The sequence below is a fragment of the Loxodonta africana genome, chromosome 4, assembly GCF_030014295.1.
Source record: "Loxodonta africana isolate mLoxAfr1 chromosome 4, mLoxAfr1.hap2, whole genome shotgun sequence".
Classification (NCBI taxonomy): domain Eukaryota; kingdom Metazoa; phylum Chordata; class Mammalia; order Proboscidea; family Elephantidae; genus Loxodonta; species Loxodonta africana.
This window is the reverse complement of record NC_087345.1, coordinates 23,455,575-23,480,662: the sequence shown is the minus strand read 5'-3', so window position 1 is coordinate 23,480,662 and position 25,088 is coordinate 23,455,575. Positions and strand designations below refer to the sequence as shown.

General features: G+C 44.7%; 1 protein-coding gene across 1 annotated transcript in view; it reads left to right on the top strand.

The window, feature by feature from the left end:
• The window catches only part of RFX4 (regulatory factor X4), a 165,712-nt gene that overhangs the window by 51,229 nt on the left and 89,395 nt on the right, over positions 1–25,088 (top strand). The window contains exon 3 of the mRNA XM_064283660.1: positions 2,998–3,121. Coding sequence (XP_064139730.1) covers positions 3,056–3,121 — 66 coding nt within the window. The 5' untranslated portion in view covers positions 2,998–3,055. The remainder of the gene's footprint in view (positions 1–2,997; positions 3,122–25,088) is intronic.

Here is a 25,088-nt window from a genome sequence, read left to right as displayed (position 1 = left end):
GAAGTAGTGGGCACGCAGCGTGTGGCACCTAGTAAGAGCTCCACAAGTCATGGTAGTGGTGGTAGTAGTAGTTGAAAGGTTCTGTTCCCAATTCCTCCATGAAACCTTAATTATCCATTCTTATCGACACACTTATCTCTCTGTTCCCCCACCATCAACTGCACCTATGGTCAGTAGTTTCTAGTGCTAAACTATTCTTGTTCTTGGGCATTATACTCCCCAAATAGACCGCAAAGTGAACTGGGGCATAGATTGTGTCTTATGCCAATACAAGTGACTGCAGGAGCCAGACAAGGAGCAGAAAACAGGCTGGGTGTAAGAGAAACAGGGAGGAGAGAGGACCTTGGCCAACTGGGGGCACTTGCAGCTCTCGCCAATTGTTGTCATGCGGGAATACGGGCTCAGTGTTGCCAGGCCTCAGCTTTTTCAAAAGAAGCCAGAAATTCAGATTCTTATGTGAAATGTCCTGAATTTTAGAAGTTGGGCCAACATTGTTCGGGCCCCACAAAGCATGTTTGTGAGCCTCCAGTTTGTGAAAGCTGTATTACTCAGTCCCTACAAGTTTGTACATCAGCTGGTTGTTTGGAACTCTGGGCTCATTTTTATAAAGAATCAGTATCGTGAATGGCGGTTAGGGGACCAGGCTAACCTAGTAGGATAATTGTTATTCATACCAGACCTGAAGCTTAGGGCTGTCCTAAGAAACCTAATCTCTATGTGAAGCCATTTTCCCACAGGGAAACACATTTAGAGTTCCAATTTATGATGCTCGGGATGCATATACCAGAATGTCAACCATCTCATGACATGGCCTTTGTTTTGTTCACCACTGTTTCCTTAATGTCTAGAAGTGGCACTCAGGACATGTTTGTTGAATTAAAGATTACCTGTGTTCTTACCTGCCTGTCCACCAATAGGCTGGTCACTGTATGCAAGCATGGATTATCTTGCTTACCATGGGATCCCCAGCACTTGATGGTAGTAAGAGATCCATAAATATTGGCTAAATGAATTAATGACTGAGATAATCTATGAAACATGTCTTGAGCACCTACTGTGTGCCAAGGAATATTCTGGACTTCCGGGATGCAGAGGTGAATCAGATAGCATCCCAGCCACGAGGAATTTGGTTGCCTAGAAAAGACTGCATATACTACTTTCTGGAATATTTCTGAAAAAATCATTTGGAGTCATTCAGTGTTCCCCTTCCGAGAAGAGGGGACTTGGGTGAGATAACCTGGGACCATTCAGTGCCAGGCTTTTTCATTTATTTGAGTGAGGCTAGGGTTGAATTCACCCACAGGGTTATACTGTGAAATGATTGAACTGATTTTCTTTCAGCCCCACGTTGGAACCTTCACAGCCAAACGAGGGCTGTCCTTTCTAGTGGGCACCTCAGGAGGCTGTGTTCTCGTTCCACTTCAGTTACAACATTGCTGGGCCACTTCTTTGGCAAGTGCCCTCAGAGAGAGTGAGAAGCTGCTTGAGGACATTTATTTCATTGCTTTAGAATCCTGCCTTGTTTTTGACTTCCCCTCCCATAAAAAAATGCTTTGGGGAAAAGGGTTATTCCAGTCACTTTATACCCAAAACTTGGTTCCAGATGACTTGGGGTTGTTTCCTAAAATCCAGTTCATGATCAAAGGAGAAATGGTTTCCATTGGTGAGTTTATTGGGTAATATGTGAAACAGGCTGTGGAGGCAGAGCCCAAAGAGAAGTTCCCAAATTGCTGTGTGCTACAGAAGTTCTGGTGGAAGAAGTGTTCCAATATGTCCGTGATGATAAAGGAGGCAAGATTCATTTGGATATCTAAGCTCTGGTGTTTGGAGTAAAGAGGGGAGAAAAGGTAAACTGTATCTCGTTTACATTTCTATCCCTAGTATCTCACACCAAGTCTAGACACATAGGTGCCCAAAACGTTTTATGTTTTATGGAGTGGAAAAGTGGGCGATGATGAAGCCAAGCATCTACTACATGCTTGCCATGTTCCAGCCACCGTTCCAGGTACACGTCACATGTTACCTCATCTGGTCTTCACAACAACCTCATGAGGCAGTTATAGTCATTAGCTCCAAAAGGAAATTGAGGCTTGAGGTTAAGTAAATTGCCCAGGGCCACAAAGCCAGTAAGTGGCAAGCCTGGGATTTGAACCCAGGTGGAGGGAGTTCCTACTCTTAACCCCTAAGCTATACTGATGAGAAGGGAACGGGTATAGAATCAGATAATTCTAACACAGCAAAGAAGGCCTAAAGAAGTCAAGAGGCCCCACTTCCCACTGTGGTCGTGAGACTCCCTTCAGTCAGTGTGTTAGCGGCTGTTCGGATGTGCAGCCTCCCCTTGGCTGTGTTTTCCCAGACCCTCCCACTGTTCCTTTCAGCCAAGACGAATCCTCTGCAAAGGATGTTAACACCAGCAGCCCTTCTTTTTGAAACCCTTTGCCATTAAAAATGGCTACACAAGTGAGTGTGGGGCCTGAGGCCTGAAGAGTTTTGGGAATTTGGGGGAACCTGATCCACTCAGTGGGAGCCCTGGTGGCACTGTGGTTGAGCCACCCACCAAAAGGCTGGTAGTTCGAACCCACTAGCCGCTGTGTGGCAGAAAGATGTGGCAGTCTGCTCCTGTAAAGATTACAACCTTATAAACCCTGTGAGGCAGTTCTACTTTGTTGTATAGGGTCACTATGAGTCAGAGTCAACTCATGGCAACGGGTCTGGTTTTTTCGGATCTACCCAGAATGTGGCCAGGCAAGCACAAGGGAGAGGGACTGGGAATTGTGTTGGAAAAGTAACATCTGATCCCTGCTGACCTACTAACTCCATGCATGATGCCAGGAAGGTTGCCTCATCTTCCTGGGCCTCAGTTTCCCCATCTGCATGAAGAGTGTTATTTCCAAAGTACATCCAGCTCTGAAGGAGGGCTGGGAAGAATGGACCTTCCTTGGCTTGGGGCAGATAACACATCAGTCACCTTTGCTGACTGGGCATTTGTTCACCCAGGCTGGAGGAGAACTATGAGATCGCGGAAGGGGTCTGCATTCCTCGAAGTGCCCTCTATATGCATTACCTGGACTTCTGCGAGAAGAATGACACCCAGCCTGTCAACGCCGCCAGCTTCGGGAAGGTGGGTCAGCCTCACCATGTTTATGCCCGTTTCCCCTCTTAAGTAATTTATGCACAGTTGTTAATCATTTTAAAACATTTCACTTTCTAATTTCAATTACCAAAGGAAATACTTATTTGCCGTAACAAAATTCAAACAATTCAGGAGAAATATTACAGCATAAGAAGTGAATGTCTCCCCCGAAATGCCTAATAATTCACATAAAGTGACCTTTTTTTTTTTCCTCTGGGAGGAAAATGTTGAACTCACAAGTGGCTTGTATGAATGTCTGTAAGCCCGTGACAGGCAAACTGCTTGGCCTACTGATATGAAGGCCTTGGCGAAACAGGAAATGGCCTTGCATCATTAGATTGGAGGTTTGGGGTCCTCAGCTAGAAGTTGTACTATTGTAATATCATGGCAAGCCTGACCACTCCCTATCCACCTTATGATAAAAACATATGCCACACATAGGGCATTGCTTACAAATAGTAGTTCTCACTAAGCATTCAATTTAATAGACCAAAGAAAGCTTCTGGGGCATTTGTTAAGACTGATAATTTATCTGATGGATTAAAATCGAGACTTTATGACAAAAAGTAGCCAGTTTAAATGGAGTCAATACATTTCAGCTCTTCCTCGTTTTGTTAGCTTCTTTTTTTCTGAATCTGCTAATAAAAAAAGGTTCCTAGGTGGTACGAGTAATTTGCACCCTACTACTAACCTAAAGGTGGGCAGCTTGAACCCAGCCAGCAGTACCTTGGAAGAAAGGCCTGGCTATCTGCTTCTGTAAAGAGTTCAGCCAAGAAAACCCTATGGAGCACAGTTCTACTCTGCAACACATGGGGTCACCATGGATTGGAATCGACTAGAGGGCAACAGGTTTGGTGTTTTGGTTTCGTGTGTGTGTGTGTGTGTGTGTGTGTGTGTTGGCTAACGAAAAATAGATAGGCTTATTCTGCACCACCGTTCCTTACCAGTTTTCTGAGTACAGGTGTGAAATGACTGTCTTGGCAGAAAAAGGTCAGCATTATAAGGTTCAGAAATTCCCTTTTCAGACACCCAACACATAGATCATCAGCAGGGGAAAAAAAAAAAAAAAAAAGGCAAAGGGTAGTGTCAGGCTTGAGCCAACTGCCGTAGAGAGTCCAAAAACTCACTGGCTCCACTCAAGAATTGGGAAGAGGCTCTGTGGTGCCTTAGGGAGAAAAATATTTTCATGAGGCTTTTTTTCTAAAATGAAAATTTTTGTTTGTTTCTAAAGTCAGTGGAGAATCCAGCTTCGCTATTTCATTCATTCACTTCTGCAGCCCATCAGTATTTGCTGAGATCGGCTGTGTGGCAGGCACTGTGTTAGACAGCCAGAGAGGACAGAGAAAAAGAGGCCAGTCCAGGCCCTGCTGTGGAGGGGCTCACAGTCTAGGGAGGGACTTGTTTCCTTTGCGGGGCAGGGGGGAGAAGGAAGAACAGCACCAAGCGCGCACGCAATAACAGAGCCGGGTCAGGGCCCGCGCTCCCTGAGCAGTCACTCGCATCCACACGCACCTTCGGCAGCTGCCATGATGGAGACTCCAGATAAGGCCTCTTAGATATGGATTAAAAGACCAGGAGTTCTGACTCTCCTGGACCTACCACTTAACCTCTCTCAGCTTCAGCCACCTCAGCTGTGAAATGGGGAATTAAGGTCGCTTATTTTTTTTTTTTTTTTTATGATTTGGAATTTTTATGAGTTGGAATCAACTTGACAGCAATGAGTTTTTGGTTTTGGGCCTGTCTCCTCATAGTGATGCTGCAAGGTTCAAGTGAGATATTGTCATTGGGTTGATATAACCACTGTTCCAGTAACTTAGTAAATATTTATTAAGCACCTACCTTGTGCTGTTACAATTCTTTGAATTCTTGGTGTTATAAGGTGTTTGTGCATACACAATTAGCCCTTTGTTAGCTTAGATTCTGCAAAAATCTCACCATTTCTAGAAACTCCAGTTTGCCTGTGTAAGGGCCTTCTGTCTTTTATTCTCAAAGACTTTTATAACTCTGTTGTTAGCTGGGGGTTTCATTGACCTCATGTTGTAAGTAAAATTGGTTTAGCCGCCCATATCTCTGGGCGCACCCAGTTCCCATTTTAAGTCTCAAGGCTGCGCCAAGTTTTTAGCAAACCCCAGGGTCACCTTGACATGGGACTTTGGCTTCCATATATGCTACCTCTCTGTACACCCGTGCTGTCCAGTAGAGTAGCCACCAGCTGCATGTGGCTTTCTAACTTAATTAAAATTAAACAAAATCAAAATTCAGTTCCCCGGTCACCCTAGCCACACTTCAAGTACTCAATTACCATGTGGCCAGGGCCTGCCGTATTGGACAGTACAGAATAGAATATTTCCATCATCACAGAAAGTTCTGTTGGACAGCTCTGCTCTACACCATGGTGAGCCAAGGGTGAAATTCAGTCTCTGCTTTTCTTAAGAGAGTCCACAGAAAGCGTTTGTGAACCCAGGAGACTGAAGTTGATGAAGGGGTTTGCCTTCCCAGAGTCCTATGGAACAGGCATTCCCATCTCAAAATGCCCTTCGGCCTCCCTACTGCAATAGAGGCTGGTCCTCCACTGTCTAGTTCCCCACTACTCCCAGCCGTGCTCTGCTCTGCCTGCGTCCCTCCTCCTCCTCTGCCTCCCTTCTGCTTCCCTTTGCTCTTCTCTCCCCCTCCTTCCCGGGACAACCCCCACCAAATTTCCTCTGTTTTCTGATCCTTGGTGCCTGCCGACACCTCTGTCTACAGGTCTCACTTACCCCAAATGGCTTTTCAAAATATTTTTCCAAATAATCACCGTCTCCTCCCTCAGAGGAATTACAGTGCCAGCTGTTTCCAAAATAGTCATTAAAAAAAGCATCCTTCTTGTCTTCAGTCCAAAAGCAAGGAAATACTCTCATGATAGTAAAAGCACAAATAGAAAAGCTCTTTGCAGATGCTGTGCCATCAATTTGAGATGCATGGTGAACCAGGCTGTCCTTCCAGCCTCGGAGGACAGAAGGCGCCCGCCGTGGATTTCCACATGGAGCTTGTTGAATTGAAATCCCAGACACATCTGCCCTTCCTGAGGGCTCTCAGCATGCGGCAGCTGCCCTCTCCCTGACAGAAAGTGACCAGTTATTCTGGGAAACCTTGGGGTGTAATCATGGACAGCCTTCCTTTGAGCAGATCCGTCCCAACTTAGTATTCATCAATGAACTTTTAACTCAGAGCATGCGAGGTTCAATATTTTAGCTCAGTTTTTAGAGGAAAAACAGATAGGCGGTAGTTCCCCCACCCAGCTCTCAGGGGGCTGAGCTGAAGCAAACACCAGCGGTACACTCTCCCCAGGGCTGCCTGTCCGGGACCTGTTTTCGTAAAGTTGGTGGCAGCAACTGCTTTGTTCCAAGTAAGACTTTCAATATCAATCTCCTTTCCGAGGCTGTGGCCAAGCTCCACAAGCACGGGCTTCCAGTAATGTCCTATTGACTTTGGGTCCCGGAATTAATTTAGCAAATGCGGGGAATGCTGAAGCTTCTAGCAGAACTGGTCTTGTGCCCGTTTTTGCTGTTGGCTAGGAAAATGGAAGGTCACCGGACTTGGAGTCACTTAACCTTTCTAAGCTTCTATTTCCTTACCTTTAGATGAGAAAAATCTCTCACCAAAATTTCTTTAGGGATAAAAAGAGACAGTATTTATGAGAGAATTTTTTAAAACTCTGAAGCATAAATGGAAGAAATTACCATTAGCCCCACCCCGTCCCATCTCCTCCATTTTCTGACCATACCTTATTTTTCTTTACGTCCTGTGAATCAGCTGCCGTGAAGTCAATTCCAACTCATGTCAACCCCACGTGTGTTAGAGTAGGACTGTGTCCATAGGATTTTCAATAGCTGATTTTTTGGCAGTAGATTGCCAGGCCTTTTTAAGAGGTGCCTTTGGGTAGACGTTCTCAGTTAGCAGCTGAGCGCATTAACCCTTTGCACCACCCATGAACTAGTTGCTTGTATAGTTGCTTGTCTCTTGTCTGTCTCTCCCTCTAGAATGGAAGCTCCACAAGGGCAGGGCCTTTTTCTTGTTCATTGCACGTCCCTGGCACCTAGAGCAGTGCCTGGCATGGAATAGTAGGCCTTCAGATACTTGATGAAGGTTGAACGGTTTATGTTATTACTACTTGCCAGAGACCGTGGGAATCATTTTCCACACCTGAGTTTGTCTAACCCTCACTATAGCCTTAGGAAATTGGTATTGTATTCATTTGCCATTAACCCGTTTATTGAGTAAGAATGAGCTCGCAGAGGTGCTAATGGAAACTGGCTATATTTTTATGTACTTTGAAGTGCCGGCTTCAACATCCTCTGTCCCATCTCACTGGTCTGCACTCTGAGGTCATTGCAGGGAAATTCCATAGCATTGGACCATGTTCGGAGTCCTGGTCACACAGTGGTTAAGAGCTGGGCTTCAAATCAAAAGGTCATCAGTTTGAATCCACCAGCCACTCCTTGAAAACCCTGTGGAGCGGTTCTACTCTGTCATATAGGGTCACTATGGGTTGGAATTGACTCAACAGCTACGGGTTTGGTTTTTGGTTTTGGTTTGGATCACGTTCAGCCATCAAATAGGTCTTGGTTAGATATAACAATTCCTTTCCAAAAGTCTAGTTCAGGCCAATTTAAAACTTCAATCTAGGATCCAAGTCAGAACTTCTCCCTCACTGTGGCTCAGAATTTGCTCTGGGAAAGAGGGGTTTGTCTGTTCTTTCTCTCCCCTCTTCTGGATCCTCCAGGTTTGGGGTAGAGCGGTGGAGGGTAGTCTTAGAGGAAGGGTTGCTTGTACCAGTTGGTGCTTTTGAGGGCTCCTCCTAGCTGTCAGTGCCCTCTGCTGTGACCCTCATCCATATGCTGAGGGGACGGGCTCAGTCGTGGCCCTTGGGGAGCCCCCCGTGAATCTTTGTCCACATTGGCTAAAGGGCTGTGCTCTCCAGCTGACCTCCTACTGCCCCCACCCACAGTCTGCTCTTGCCCCTCCAAGGAGGGTTCACCTGTGGCTCTGTTTTTGTGCCTATGCATCTAGTGCTGCACCCTGATTCTTGGAGACTCCCAGACGAGCCACCACAAGAGTGACTAGCTTTTGGAACAGGCGGAACTTGATGAAGTGTAAACAGAAAATAAGTTCACTTTGTTCTAGTCACTCCTTCCTCTGCACCATGGCCAAGCTCCCTTCCCTGACCCCTAATGGCTTCATGGAGGTTTTAATAGCTTTTTGGTCATCAATTATAACAATATGCACCTCTTTTCGATAATTTAGACACTTTCATATATTAAAAAGTCCAGTCCATACAATTTAAAATTCCATTCTCACGTCAGTTTCAGGGCCCTCTCCTCCCCTCAGCTTGGGCCTGATCATGCGTAGCTTGGGGACCCGGGGGGGAAGGCGAGAGTGTGACCTAGTCTTTAGCTCTCCACTGGCCTTTCTCTCCTGCGGCTGACTGCTTGTCAAGTTGAGAACTATCAAAATGATAACCCTAGTTCTCCATCAAAAGCAGTAAAATGATATTTTTAAAGAACAACAGAACTGTGTTTGAGACACACACAAGGTAATAATAGGAATAGAATTGGCCTACACTTGGCATTAGACCCAGCTAAATTTCCCAAGCAATTCTTTTTAACAGGTGGTAGAGGTGTCTGCCCATGTCTGATTTATGATACAGCCTTCACAAATTTCTCATAAAATTAATAGAAATAGCAGAAACTTAAATAGGGCATTTTTATGTACCTAGCACCATTCTAAGTACATACAACAACTTTATCTGATCCTACAAACAACTCTATGAGATTGTTGTTCTTGTTAGGTGCTGTTGAGTCGGTTCTGACTCACAGCGACCCTGTGTACAACAGAACGAAACACTGTCTGATCCTGTGTCATCCTCACAGTCATTGCTGTGCTTGAGCCCATTGTTGGAGCCACTGTGTCCATCCATCTCATCAAGGGTCTTCCTTTTTTTCGCTGACCCTTTGCTTTACCAAACATGATGTCCTTCTCCAGGGACTGTAAGTAACTGTCATTATCCCCCATTTAATAGATGGGTAAACTGAGTCCTGGAGCAGTCAGGTAATTCACCAAGGTCACACAGTTAGTAAGTGATGGATTCAGGATGTAGACTTGTCAGTCAGGCTGGAATCGACGCTCTTAGACATCTCCTCTACACGGAACAGGTTATTATGGGAGGAGGCTGGGTATGTGTGGGGGCAGGTGTTGTGCATCCACTTGTCCTTTTGACTTTGATGTCATTAGCAGTCACCTGGAGACCTCCTAGGTGACGGAATTGGGGAGAGAAGTCTTGGTCTGTCTGCCTCTCGGGGATCAAGTATGCTGGCATTGCAGCGACATGTCCCCTCACACCTTCCCAGTGGGGTATTCTCAGCAGTGTGAAATCCCCTGCCAGTATTTTCTGTGCTGCTTCCTCCAGCGACACTTGGATCTACCCATTTATTCAGCATTCGTTTATCCCATGTCCGTGATGAGCCTGGCCCTGGGCTGGGCGACGGGATACGGAGGGAAGAAGACAGCCTCTGTCCTTCAGGGGACACGTGCACATGAATAACTGGAGGACAAGATGGCAAAGGCATCTCCTGGGCTGTGAACACACGGGGGTGGAGGGACACGGAGGAGAAAACTGCTGCCTCCTTAGGGGTAGAGGAAGGGTAGCCTGAGCACCTAGTCCGTCCTGGAAAACCCCCAGGCACCGGGTATCCACCTCCCCCAACCCAGAGCCCCGGAAGATCCACAGAAGCTGAAGTGGGCATTTTAATTTCACCAAATACATCTTTCCCCTGCTTTCCATTAGAGCACCATGATGCTTAGCCACCAAGCCAAGCCTTTTCAGAAAGAAAAACTGGACCTCAGATTTCTGAACAAACAGAACATCTCTAAGTTGCAAACGGTTCATTTTCCAAGTGGTTGCAACAAGCTCTCCAGGGGAAGTCTGAGGGTGAAAAAAGGTCTTTACGGACAGACATTTAGGAAGGGTCCGCTATGGGCTGTGTGCCAGGAGTTTCCAGTTATGCTGCATTCTGAGCCCTGACCTTGAGGATCTGTCACTTTTACTTGCTGTGTGACCATGGGGAGGCCTCTTTCCTTCTCTGAACCTCAGTACCGCCATCTGTCAAATGGGGAAGGTAGTCTCTGAGCACATGAAGATCCTTTCCATAAAAAAAATATTATCCCAAAATATTTTCAAATAGGAATCATAAAGTAATGATAGCTAGCACTGACTCTGCGCCAGTCGCTGGATCAAGCCTTGTGCACACATCAACTCATTCAATCCTCGTACAGCCCTGGGAACTAACTGCTATCTTTATTCCCATTTATAGAGGAGATAGCTGGCTCCAAGCCTTATGCTGTCAGTATCTGATTTCTGCTCAATGCAAAGGAGGTAAACACTGGAGGCTTCCCAATAAAGTAAATCCTAGGTGGAAGCCAAAAGGTTTAACTTATTAGTTAGGAGTCGCATTGTGGTTATGGCTAAAAGATGCCCCTCCCCATCCCCAAACAGTGGCTTGAATAAATCAGTGGTTTTACTTTTCTCCATATAAGTAAGCCTAGGAGAAGAGAGCCCAGCACTGGGATGACAGCTCTATGAGCCCCTTCTATCTCTACTATGCTCTGCCATCTTTGGCTCACAGCTTCCAGTTTCTGAGTCAGTGCATGGCTGCTGGACTCAAAAGGCCATATTCCAGGCAGGAAATAGAAGGGAGGGCAGAAAGAACAAGACTCCTAGCCAAGCCAGCCCTCTTTAGGAACTTTCCTAGAAGCTCCACCCAATGATCTACCCTTATATCGCATTGATTACTCTGGGCCATCAGGGAGGCCAAGGTAAATGTAATCTATTGCCTTTGGGAATGGACCCCCAGTGGCACAGTGGTTAAGAGCTGGGCTGCTGATCAACAGGTCAGCAGTTCGAATCCACCAGCCGTTCCTTGGAAACACTGTGGGGCAGTTCTACTCTGTCCTATTCAACGGCAACGGGTTTAACAGGCCTCCTGGAATAAAAAAAATAGGGTTTGATTGGAAAGGGGTACAACAATAGCCATTTTAGCCACAGAAAATCCTTTCAAATATCTGTGTATCCTTCTATATGTCACAACTGTGAAATGGAACCCAGGATCCTAAAAGAGTATAGGATATATTCCCAATTCATGAGCCATGAAAAGCAACATAGGTGGTACCATGTGATCACTTAAGACTGTGCAAAGGTAATGTGATTTATGGTCAGCAATTCGTTGAACTTTTCAAGAAGAGGCAGATTTATGAATAGATGCTAGACAGTATATACACAGTGTAACTTGAATACATGTAGAATGCCACTTTGTTGTTGTTGTTAGGTGCCTTTGAGTCAGTTCCAACTCACAGCAACTCCGTGTACAACAGAATGAAATACTGCCTGGTCCTGCACCATCCTCAAAATTGTTGCTATGTTTGAGCCCATTGTTGTAGCCACTGTGTCAAGCCAACTGGTCTAGGGTCTTCCTCTTTTTCGCTGACACTCTACCGTACCAACCTTGATGTCCTTCTCCAGTCGCTCCTGATAACGTGTGCAACGTACATGAGAAAAAGTCTTGCCATCCTCGCTTCCAAGGAACAGTCTGGCTATATTTTTTCCAGGACAGATTTGTTCACTCTTCTGGCAGTTCATGATATCTTCATTATTCTTTGCCAACACCATAATTCAAAGGTATCAATTCTTCTTCAGTCTTCCTTATTCATTGTCCAGCTTTTGCATGCATATGAGATGATTGAAAATATCACAGCTTGGGTCAGGCACACCTTAGTCCTCAAAGTGACATCTTTGCTTTTCAACGCTTTAACGAGGTCTTTTGCAGCAGATTTGCCCAATGCAATTTGTCGTTTGATTTCTTGACTGCTGTTTCACCACGGGTATTGATTGTGGATCCAAGTAAAATGAAATCCTTGACAACTTCAATCTTTTCTCCATTTATCATGATGTTGCTTATTGATTCGGTTGTGAGGATTTTTGTTTTCTTTATGTTGAGATGTAATCCGTACTGAAGGCTGTGGTCTTTGGTCTTTATCAGTAAGTGCTTCACTTTCAGCAAGCAGGGTTGTGTCATCTGCATATGGCAGGTTGTTAGAGAGTCTTCCACCAATCCTGATGTCATGTTCTTCTTCATATACTTCAGCTTCTCGAATTATTTGCTCAGCATACAGATTGAATAAGCATGCTGAAAGGATAGAACTGTGACACACAGTTATTCTGATTTTAAACTGTGCAGTATCCCCTTGTTCCATTCGAACAGCTGCCTCTTGGCCTATGTACAGGTTCCTCATGAGCACAATTAAGTGTTCTGGAATTCCCATTCTTTGCAATGTTATCCATAATTTTTTATGATCCACACAGTGGAATGCCTTTACATAATCAATAAAACACAGGTAAGCATCTTTATGGAATTAGCTGCTTTCAGCCAAGATCCATCTGACATTAGCAGTGATATCCCTCGTTCCATGTCCTCTTCCGAATCTGGCTTGACTTCCTGGCAGTTCCCTGTCAATGTACTGCTGCAACCATTTTTGAATTATCTTCAGCAAAATTTTACTTGCTTGTGATATTAATAATATTATTAGATAATTTATGCATCTTGCTGGATCATCTTTCTTTGGAATGGGCACAGATATGGATCTCTTCCAGTCAGTTGGCTATCTTCCAAATTTCTTAGCGTAGACGAGTAAGCATCCGTTTGTTGAAACGTCTCAATTGGTATTCAGTCAATTCCTGCAGCCTTGTTTTTCCCCAGTGTTTTCAGTGCAGCTTGGACTTTTTCCTTCAGTACCATCAGTTCATGATCATATCTTTCCTCTGAAATGGTTGAACATCGACCAATTCTTTTTGGTACAGTGCCCTGTGTATTCCTTCCGTCTTCTTTTGATGCTTCCTGTTTCGTTCAATATTTCACCTATAGAATCCTTCAAAATTGCAACCCAAGGCTTGAATTTTTTCTTCGGTCCTTTCAGCTTGAGAAATGCTGAGCGAGTTCTTCTCTTTTAATTTTCTAACTCAGGTCTCTGCACATTTTATTATAATACTTTACTTTTTGTCTCCTCAAGCCGCCCTTGGAAATCTTCTATTCAGCTCTTTTACTTCATCATTTCTTCCATTCAAATTAGCTGCTCTACATTCAAGAGCAAGTTTCAGATTCTCTTCTGACATCCATTTTGATCTTTTTTTTCTTTCTTGTCTTTTTAATGACCTTTTACTTTCTTCATGTATGACGTGCTTGATGTCATCCCACAACTTGTCTGGTCTTTGGTCACTAGTGTTCAATGTGTCACATCTATTCTTGAGATGGTCTCCAAATTCGGGTGCTGTATACTCAAGATTGTATTTTGGCTCTCGTGGACTTGTTTTAATTTTCTTCAGCTTCGACTTAAACTTGCATATGAGCAATTGGAAGCCACTTGGTCTCGCAAATATATCTTTCCTGAAGGCTTGTTGAGATCTCAAATTCCTCAATTCTTCTCATTTAAGTCTATAAAAATGCAACTAGAACGGGACAGGGTAATTCACTAATACTTCTCAGTTACTAGCACCTCAGTATGAATAGATTTAATCTATTAAGGGGACTTAGAGATCTATTGGTACAACCCTCCTCATTTTCCAAGTGAGGAAATTAAGACCCAGAGGGACTGAGTAGTTTTTCCAAGCTTACATGCTAAGTGGCAGGGTTGGGCCTGGAAACCAGGTATTTTTCTGGGAGTTGGATCTGAGGGGGCAGGAAGTGGGAGAGTGTGGACACATGCCACAGAGAAAGAACACCATCAATGTAGGGAGACTGAAGAAAGGGAAGTTGGGGCCACAGATGTACTTCTATGAATTGAATTGAATTATTTCACGCCTTTTTCCAATGAGGACTTGAGGTAATTGGCAGTATGGGCTGTGGGTGTCTCTTCCTTGAATATCTGGCTTCCTCCTTCCTTTTGGCCGCGCTTGAGCAATAGGAAAAGCCAAGTGTATTTGGGGACCTGTGTATTCAGCAGTCACATACAGCTGGAACAGAGACAATGATGTGCTTCCTCTCACAGTATATAACTGCCCTCTTCCTCCAGAGTCCTTCAAACCTGCCCACATGTAGAGTCACTTGCACCTCCATGGAAGGCACAGGAGCAGAGGAGGGCGTTCTGGAGGTGACAGGAGGATCCTTCGGTGGTGGCCTTGTTTTAATTTTCACATACATTTTTTTAACCTTTAGTATCTGCAGTTGAGTGTCCACACTGGAATGTCTGATTTCACACAAGATAACACATTTTGTTGTTTTAGGTGTCTTCAGTGTGTTGTCAGTTGCCATCGAGTTGGCTTGGACTCATGGCAACTTATGTATAACAGAATGAAATGTGGCCCAGTCCCACACCATCTTCATGCTGGTTGGTGTGTTCGAGTCTATTGTTAGGGCTATTGTGTTAATCCATCTCATTGAAAGTTTCCTTGGTTTTTGCTGATCCTCTACTTTACCAAACATGGTGTCCTTTTCTAGCAATTGGTCTTTCCTGATGACATGTCCAAAGTAAACAAGTTGAAGTCATGCCATCCTCGCTTCTAGGGAGCATTCTGGTTGTATTTCTTCTAAGACTGACTTGTTTGTTCTTCTGGCAGTCTGTAGCACATTTAATATTCTTTGCAAATACCACAATTTGAAGGCATCATTTCTTCTTTTGTCTTCCTTTTTCATCGTCCCTACTGTAATGAAGTATAAAATCTTCGAAGTCAAACTGACTCCTCCACTTACCAGCTGTGGGAGATCAGGCAATTTCTTAATATCTCCGGACCTCAGTTTCTCCATCTATAAAATGGGATAATAATAGCATCCACCTAAAGAAGTGCTGAGGTGATAAATATAAAAAGGACATAATACAAATATAAATATAATATAAACATATATATAAAAAGCACAGTCAGTGGCATTATTAAGGGAGCTGGGGGTTTGCAGACCTCACCGGGTGACATTGTCGGAGGGGGGGTGACACCAAAATGACTGTCTATAAAATTTTTGTGCGGTGTTTCAGGAGAAATTTATTATTTTTTATAAAAATATCCCTGTAATGACTTAGAACAGCAAAAAATTTTTTGTAAGCCCAGTTTACATGTATCAGTATACCTACAAGACTAAAGCTTTATGCTGATTGACTTTTTTGAACCTTCTAACGTGCTCCAGTCAGAGCTGACATTATTACCCAATCACAATGACGCTTCAGGTCATCTGCACGCACTACAAGCACGTACCCTTGTTTTCCTTGCTGCCAGTGTTGTTAGAGTTGCTGATTTTGTCCGATTTCCTGGTGTTTTAGCTACACACTGTGGTAATTAGTATTTGTGAACCTATATCAACAAGCAGTAATTAAAGGAAAAGAAGAAGTGATATATAGAAATTGATTTATGAGAAACATTAGTACAAAAAAATGTTACTGAGAATTCTGCATGGTCTGGTATGGGAGGAGGTCCACGGTGGGATGGCACCAGGAGTCACCTCACAGGGCGATGCCAACCCTAGTGTGGCACCATGAGTTACCTCACAGGGCGATGCCAACCCTAGTGTGGCACCATGAGTTACCTCACAGGGCGATGCCAACCCTAGTGTGGCACCATGAGTTACCTCACAGGGCGATGCCAACCCTAGTGTGGCACCATGAGTTACCTCACAGGGCGATGCCAACCCTAGTGTGGCACCATGAGTTACCTCACAGGGCGATGCCAACCCTAGTGTGGCACCATGAGTTACCTCACAGGGCGATGCCAACCCTAGTGTGGCACCATGAGTTACCTCACAGGGCGATGCCAACCCTAGTGACGTCACTGAGCACAGCTCCTGGTAAATATAAACACTCCATGCACGTTAGCTATAATCATGGTTTCCATTTACCATGGCAACATTTCATGACTTTAATATATCGTGTTTTTAGTATGTTATCACTAACCTATCAATATTTCAAGCCTTCTAGGTGCTATTGCTTCTGAACAATTTTGAGGACAATTGTTCTAAAAATTACCTACATCTCACGTTGTCATCACCACCCTCACCCTCACTCTTATTATTGTCTTCAGAATTATTCCATTTTTGACTTAGCCTGTATCTTATGTAAGTCACCTCATTCTAGCTAAATCGGCGTGTGATGACTGTCTTTTCTCACATTCACACATGTGACACAATATCCAGTCAGCCTAAAGACAATACTGGGTTCATCTAGGGATTTTTTGGACTTCTTGCGATTGCCTTCCATGGCACCCAGCAAGAAACAACCGATTAACTGTTATCTTTCTAGCCCTGCGAGTTTTCATGGACTCCTTCATCGGCCCATACGTGTGACTGGTAATTCCACTTCTGTCTCATTTCACTAGATACGAATTTCTTATACAAATTTTGAAATTTCTTTTGGGGAAAGCTGTAGCATGTTCTAACTTCATGCCCCCAGTGCCTGGCACCTAGTAGGTGCTGAAAAGAAAATGTCTAAGGAATAGAGGTAAATCAGCAGTGTAAAATTACTCCGGCAAATGCCTATTTCAAAATGAAAACATTGAGGTGGGGTGCTCAAAAAATCTTTATTCCTACCACCAGACTTAATTATTTTTTCTTCTCTGAGAAAAGGGGGCTAGGTTTTTCTAGTGAAAAAAAAAAAAGTGAGTACTCTGCTTTCAGACTTAAAGTTTCAGCAATTAGAACTAACTTCTTTCCCAAATCCTCCCTTACTTTTTAGAAAAATTGTTGGTTATATGCTTTTTTTTTTTTAAAGAAAGCCACAAAACATCTAAAGTATATAATTATAAAACAGCAAATAGTCATTGTACTGAGTTTGCAATTTCTTGCCATTTCAAAAGCTACTCTTCTCTTCCCACACCCAAATGATCCCTGAAATAAGAGCCCAAATCTTATTTTAAAATAAGCTCTTATTTTTAAGCTGTTTTAAGCAGACTTGACTATACACAATTGAGCTTGGTCTCCCACAAAGTATAGAAGGATGGGCCCTTGCTCCATTGCACTGGAATTTCTTTTGGGTCAGTCCTCATTGGTGGCAGATCTCTGCCTTCTGGGGGTGCACTGAATTTTTGGAAACTGCAGAGCCATCCCCAGAGACTTAAGTTTGGAGGTCAAGCTGGATCCAGACCATACACTTTGGGGTCAAAATCAAATCTGTAGAATAATGAGATTGAGTGCCTTTCCTCTGTGGTTCTGAAGGTGGCTCTTGAGGCCACATCATGAGAGGACGTCCGGGGTTTCATGCACCATCAGTGGGAGCCTCCTTGCTCTAGTGGTCTGCCAAGGTGAAGAGGAGAAGGGAGTGTAACGAGATTCCCCCCATTCTTCCACTGGAGTCTGTGGCCCAAGCATCTGGGACCGCCCTAGATCCCAGTTCCTCATCTGTAAAACGGGGATTATCATGCTTTCCTCCAGCCGCTCCTTGGAAACCCAGTGGGGGCAGTTCTGCTCTGTCCTATGGGTCGCTGTGAGTCGGAATCGACTCGATGGCACACAGCAGAGCAACAGCATGCTTTCTTCCAGAGATGTTTATGGGATAAAATGCAACGTTGTTGTTAGCGCCAGGGAGTTGGCCCCAACTCATGGCGGCCCTTCACACAGTGGGATCAGGCTGTTGTGATCCATCGCCAGAATTTTCATCACCAAGCCTTTCTTCCTAGCCTGTGTTAGTCTGGAAGCTCTGCTGAAACCTGTTCAGCATCATCGCGACATGCGAGCCTCCACTGACAGACGAATAGGTGGCTGCGTATGAGGTGCATGGGCCAGGAATCGAACCCAGGTCTCCTGCGTAGAAGGCGGGAATTCTACCACTGAACCACCTCTGCCCTCTTTTATACAATGCAATACCAAGTGTAAAACACCTAGTATAGTGTGTGGTGCCTAGTGCTGCTCGTTTGTCCCCATCCTTACCTTAATATAGCGCACGTGTTTGAATATGTCATTTCAGCAATGTTTGCTTAAAACTCACTCACATTTTCTAAAACTCCAAGAATTATCCAAGGGTAGCCTGCATGCTGATTTTCCTTCAACCTGGAGCAATGCATTGTATAGGGAGAAGAGTAGAGGGAGGATATGAATAACATGACAACTGCCCCTTAAAAAAGAACTCCAGTGGCTCCAGGGAGTCGTTCTCCAGCACTTTTCGATTCCCACCCCCCGCCCTGTGGAGCCCCCGCCCTGTGGAGCCCCAGCCCTGTCTGCCCAGGCTGAAAGAGAGAAGGGTGGGATTCACGCGTAATTAAAGGGAATTTGGAAGGCTGGGATGTTGCGGAATGTTAGATCAGTAGCTAGAACAGCATGTGGCGTTCTTTAGGCAGGCTTCATTGAATCCATACAAAAAAAGAAAGAGGGGCTGCCTGCCCGTCTGCTCATTTATCAAACAGCGAAGCTCAACTTTCACAGCTCCACAAGAGTGTTTTTACTGTTTGCCGAGTCTTGCTCCAGAAATTAAAAACTGAACTGCCTTCGCGGGGCTGAACTGACACTGCATTTTGAGACGCAAACTGAATTGTGCTGCGCTTTCAGATTCAGGGACCATTTGATTATCTGGTGAAAGGAGAAGAGAATATTTTGTAATTTGCAGCCCGTTAAGAAACACTTAAAAAAAAAAAAAAAGCGAAACCCCCTTCCCACAGGTTTTAGTTGCGGCTGGAAGGAGAAGGTGCAATCAGCCTTGTCTTGGCTGGGAGGGGAAGCATCTTGACCTCCCTTTGGCCGAAGGGATGTGGTACAGCAGTGCTTCCTCCCACCCCCCACCCCAATTCTGAACACGCTGCCTTTGCTCTTCTTCTTTTTTTTTAATTTGAAATTACTTTTCCCTCTTTTGGGGAAAAGGAGAATATTTGATCACGAAATATTTTTAGATAAAAGAATTTTCACGAACAGAACCAAATATTCTAACTGGACAAATCCTTTGCTTGGGAAGTCAAACCATACCACAAAAGCCTGAAGACTGGATTGAGTGAGGATCTGAAACTCCATAAACGATCAAATTATAGAGTAATAGCTGTGTTAAGAGCATGGATGGGCTGGTGAAGAAGGATGACCAGTTATCGTTGCTCTGACTCACGGCGACCTTACGTATAATGGAACAATGAAACGTCGCCGGGTGCTGTGCCATATTCATGATTGTTGGTGTGTTTGAGACCACCGTTTCTGCCAGAGGAAGAAGTAATAAAGACAGCAGAGAGAGGTATTAACAGATGTAGACTCCCCCCACCCTCACAGCTGGTCACTCTTTTCCCCTCCAGCCAATAGGGCTGTGGAAGCCTGCTTAGTTAGGTTGAGCTCTTGCCCTCTGCCCCTCTCCTACCCCCAGATGATGAAGCCCAGGAGACATGTCTTCTCTGGTTCAGACCATAACTGGGTATCCGTTTTTTTAACTGCCTTGGCCCTACTACAACCCTGTGAGAAAAGCTGAACGAGTATGATTATCGCCATCTTATAGATGAAGAACCTGATGCCCAAACGGAAACAAGAGCAAAAGGTCTTTTTTTGGCTTCTCGGACAGCCACATAAAAAACAAGTGATAATACCCTCCTACACTTTATGAAAAGCAATTTGATGGGTATCTTTTTAAAACCTTGAAATGTGTCTCCTCTTTGGTCAAGCAGTTCTATATTTGAGAAACTATTCTGGGGGGGGCAAACACACAAAACAAAATATCAGCAATAACAGTAAAAGTCTTTATGCACAAAGGTATTTGCACAAAGGTATTTATTATAGCCCTATTTATATTAATACAATACTGGAAACAACTTCAGTGGCCAATAAAAGAGGAACGAGTCATTCTTTCATTTATTGAATCAATGAATTTATGCACTAGGCCACATTATCTCCTGCGTGGACTATTGCAATAGCCTTCTGACTGGTCTCCCTGCTTCCACCCTTGCCCCCTACAGTCAATTCTCCACACAGCAGCCAGACTGGTCCTTTTGGAAGGTAAGTCAGATCTTGTTCCCCACTCCCTGCTTAAAACCTCTGAAGTCTTCCCATCTCACTCAGAGTAAAGGCAGAAGTGCTTCCAATGGCCTTCAAGGCCCTACATGAACCATGCCCCATCAACTCCTTGAAGCCTTCCCAGCCTCAGCTTCTGCTATTCTTCTGCGCACTCTCTTTGCTCCAGCCACACTGGCCTTCTTGTGTTCCTGAAACAAGCTCCCACCCTGGCCGTTCCCTCTGCTTGCAGTCGTCTTCCCCAGGTATCCACATGGTTCATTACCTCACTTCCTTCCGGTCACTGCTCAAATTCCACCTTGTCACAGAGACCTTATCACCCTAAATAAAATAACACCACCACCTCTGCATTCCCTGTGTTCCTCACCCATTTTTTTTTTTTTTTGTTCTCCTCTATAGCACTTACCTGAGATAAGATATACTGACTTTTTTTATTTATTTTGGGTCTTCTCCCACTAGAATGAAAGTTTCACGAACAGAGGCTATTTTTGTTCTGCGCAGTGTTTTATCTCTCAGTGCCTAGTAATGCCTGGCATGTAGTAGAAGCTCAATAATATTCGTTGTTGAATGAATCCAAACTCTGTACCATTACTTAACCAATTGTGGTTACTGAGGCTGCAGCTTGCTGAACACGGGAAAAGTAGTAGAAATTGAAGCTAGAGACCAGTTTGTGTGGTCTTGTAGGCCGAGGACGGACTTTGGAGAGCTGAGTAGACCACCGACTATATATTAGGATCTTATGGAACACATAAATGTAGTCACTGAAACCAAACGAGTGGCCCAAGGAAGAGTTCCAGGAGAAAGTAAGGTGGTGATGTTGTTGGGTCCTGTCGAGTCTTGACGGAAGCAGCTCTCCAGGTCTTTCTCCCACAGAGCGGCTGGGTGGGTTCGAACTGCCAACTTTTTGATTAGCTGCTGAGCTCTTAACCATTGTGCCACCAGGGCTCCTTAGAAAGTAAGGTACAAGCTAAGATTTGAAGCTTGCATAGACATTAGCCAAAGGGCATGAGGAGAGGGTTCCAGACAATGGGAACAGCTTGCGGGAAAGCCAGAGCAAGAGAGAACAGTGTGTGAAACTTGGAAGAAATTCCCCGTGAGTGTAGCACAGGAGACATGGGAGAGGAGAAAGGGGGAAAGGTGAGCTGGAATGAAGGCAGGGACGGATGACATGTGACCTGTTGAGCCAGATTAAGGAGGGGTTTGGGCTTTGTCCGGAGGCTTCACAGAGAAGTGATTGTGCTGGGGGCCTGATTGGAAGCAGGGACAACAAGGGGGCGACTGTAGCAATCTAAGCACAAGATGATCTCAACTGGGACTGGTGGTGACAGGAAGATGGCGGATAGACTCAGGGTACATTGAAGACGGAAGAAGGATGGATCTTGGCCATAGGTTAGAAGTGGCAGGTGCAGTCATGGTTTGGAAAAGAGCTCTTAGCTAGTCGAGAAGCCTGGAAAGACTTTGTGTAGGAGTGGCATTCATGCTGGGTGTTGGGGAGCGGGGGTGCAGAGGGGTGTAAGTGGTGAGGAGGAGAGAGAGGTTCAGGGATATGGGGCCTATAAGCTGGGAAGCACGCAGTAAGCAGAGCAGCACCAAAGACTCTGATATGGGTGGAGCGAGGGATTCATATAAGGAAATTTTGAGAGAAAAGGTGGAAGCAAAGAGTGAAGTTATACAGTGAAGTTTGGGAGTCCAGGTGAAGAAGGTGCCTCTGCTGAGGAGAATTATCAGAGGCCTCTGAGCAGACGCGTAGCAGTTGTCCACATGGGGACCTCAGTTATCCAGACAGAATGACTTTTGCTTAGTTAGGATTTTTATTAAGCATAAAAAGTGTTTAATTGCCAGGTTTCCACTTTATAGGACGTGGGTGGGTTTAACCAAAGAGGAGACACCAGGCTTCCTGCTGATGTCACAGTCCTATCAGCTGTTTTCCACTTTTCCTAGAATGTTTGGGGGATTGAGGGATAGGAAGGGGGCAGGGGCCTCAGATCCTGTTCATAACAGAGGCCACCAGAATATTACCAAGAGGGTTAAAGTGAGGGGAATTGAAATCGTCGTTGATGGTTAGGTGGGAACAAGAAATAATTTCATTCCTGAAACTCACCTGACATGTATGAATACAGGAATATGACATAAAAGAAATATAGGTTGACTGTTAAAGGAGGGAATGAGGGGCTTTGCGGTGCTTCCATTCATTCAGAGGCAAAGCATCGTTGCGGTAGAGGTCGAGTCAGATTGGGTTCATTCAAATCCCAGGTCTTCATCTTGTATACTGTATGGCTCAGCACAAGTTACGTAGCCCTTCTAAGCCTCAATTTACTCATCTGCGCAAGGGAAATAACAGCAGAACCTGGCGCTGGGTTGCTGTAAGGATTCACTGAAGGTAATATATGTGAAGTGATTGGCACAATACCCGAGCCAGGATTTGAACCCAGGCGAGCCTGACCCCCAGAGCCTGTGAGCTTAGTCACTGTGTGCTGGTGTTTCCTAACCTGCTAGGTAAACACAAAGAGGGAACATCTAAGCCTGCGTGGGAGGGTCACGGGGGAAGTGGGGGAGGCTCAGAGAAAGAGGATTTCCTCAGGGGTGAGGGGGATAGCGTGGGTTCAGCATTCCAGGCAGAGGAAATTAGCATGTGTGGTGGCAGGACTGGCAGGCACCTGGAGCCCTGGAAGCACCTGGGAGAGTGGCTGGATTTGAGGCTGGCAGGTTGGGCTGTGGTAGATCACAGACAGCCCCCTGGACCAGCCTGAGGAGCCTGGATTTTTATCCTGTGTAGGCACTGAGAAAATGACCGTGCTTGTATTTTAGAAACCTCGTGCTGATGGGGCAGCAAGACTGGAGGCTGTGTCTGTGGTCCAGGTGAGAGATCATGGCGGGTTTGGGCAGTAGCAGGGGGACAGAGACAAGTGGATGGGTTCATAGATGTCTTGGAGGCAGAATCAACAGGACATGGGTCTGTGCAGTGTTAGGGAGAGAGCACAGTCTGGGAGGACTCTCCTGTTTCTGACTTGGGTGGCTCAGTGGAGGGTGATACTGGTCATAAAGGTGATAAAACTGCGTGTGGTATTGATCCGCACATTATACAAAAGGATTAAGTGCAAACCATCAGCTATGGAGGGAATTCATAGGTTAAATTGATTGGTGAATTCACAGGCCCCTTCTGTGATTTGATAATAGTGCAAAGATCACAGTGCAAAGAATTACAGTCCCCCTGATGCTGCATTTTCTTACCTGGTAGAGGAATAAATGGCTCCAGAAGGCCTGTCTGTGCTCCTCCGCCTGTCACCCTCTGGACTGTCTGTAGACCAGTCTTCTGTCCTGGGAGCTCAGCCCAGGGCCAGGCCTAGGGGGCTTTACCTGTGTGCTTTGTGGATGTTACAGGGGATACCATCCAGTAAACACTTGAAAAGGTGTCAGAACTTGGACCATTCTTTTAAATCAAGTAATAATAAAGCTTAGCAGCCAAACAAAACAATGCTGTTTTCTTTTATTATCTACACATTGTTTGCAGGGAATAAGGAATGATTTATTTTTAAAAAGAAAAGAAAGTAAGAAAAAAAGAAAAACAACCATTATAATATTCTGGTAGATTTTTGTTACTTGTTTTAAGATTACGTTGAACTTTGTCAATTCAAAATATTTATAGCCAGAAAACCCTTTTCTATTAAAAAAATTGATTTAGTACAAAATTCTTTTGTTCCACTCACAATCCTACTCTCCTAACCAATACCCATTTTTATTTTCCCTTTCTGGTCCTATACTTAAAACGTACATAAATCGTAACGATAGCATAAACGTAGTTTTTCAATCTACTCTTTCGTTTAATATCATCATAAGTATTTTCTGTGTTGTGACATATTTTTTGTTACCATCATTTTTTTAAAAATAATTTTTATTGTGCCTTAAGTGAAAGTTTACAAATCAAGTCAGTCTCTCACACAAAAACCCATACACAACTTGCTACATACTCCCAATTACTTTTCCCCCCATGAGACAGCCCGCTCTCTCCTTCCACTCTCTCTTTTTGTGACCATTTTGCCAGCTTCTAAGCCCCTCTACCTTCGCATCTTCCCTCCAGGCAGGAGATGCCAACATTGTCTCAAGTGTCCACCTGAACCAAGTAGCTCACGCCTCACCAGTATCCTTTTCCAACCCATGGTCCACTCCAATCCATGTCTGACAAGCTGGCTTTGGGGATGGTTCCTGTAGTGGGCCAACAGAAGGTCTGGGGGCCATGATCACCGGGGTCCTTCCAGTCTCAGCCAGATCTTTAAGTCTGGTCTTTTTATGAGAATTTGGGGTCTGTATTCCACTGTTCTCCTGTTCCCTCTGTTCCCTCAGGGGTTCTCTCTTGTGTTCCCTGTCAGGGCAGTCATCGGTTGTGACCAGGCACCATCTAGTTATTCTGGTCTCAGGATAATGTAGTCTCTGGTTCATGTAGCCCTTTCTGTTTCTTGGGCTCGTTATTACCCTGTGTTCTTGGTGTTCTTCATTCTCCTTTGATCCAGGTGAGCTGAGACTCATTGATGCATCTTAGATGGCCGCTTGCTAGCATTTAAGACCCCAGATGCCACTCTTCAAAGTGGGATGCAGAATGTTTTCTTAATAGATTTTATTATGCCAATTGACTTAGATGTCTCCTGAAACCATGGTCCCCAAACCCCTGCCCCTGCTACGCTGGTCTTCGAAACATTCAGTTTATTCAGGAATCTGCTTTGCTTTGGTTTAGTCCAGTTGTGCTGACCTCCACTGTGTTGAGTGTTGTCCTTCCCTTCACCCAAAGTAGTTCTTGTCTACTATCTATTTAGTAAATACCCCTCTCCCACTCTTCCTCCCTCCCCCCGTCTCGTAACCACAAAAGAGTGTGTTCTTCTCAGTTTAAACTATTTCTCAAGATCTTATAATAGTAGTCTTATATATTTGTCCTTTTGCAACTGACTAATTTCACTCAGCATAATGCCTTCCATGTTACCATCATTTTT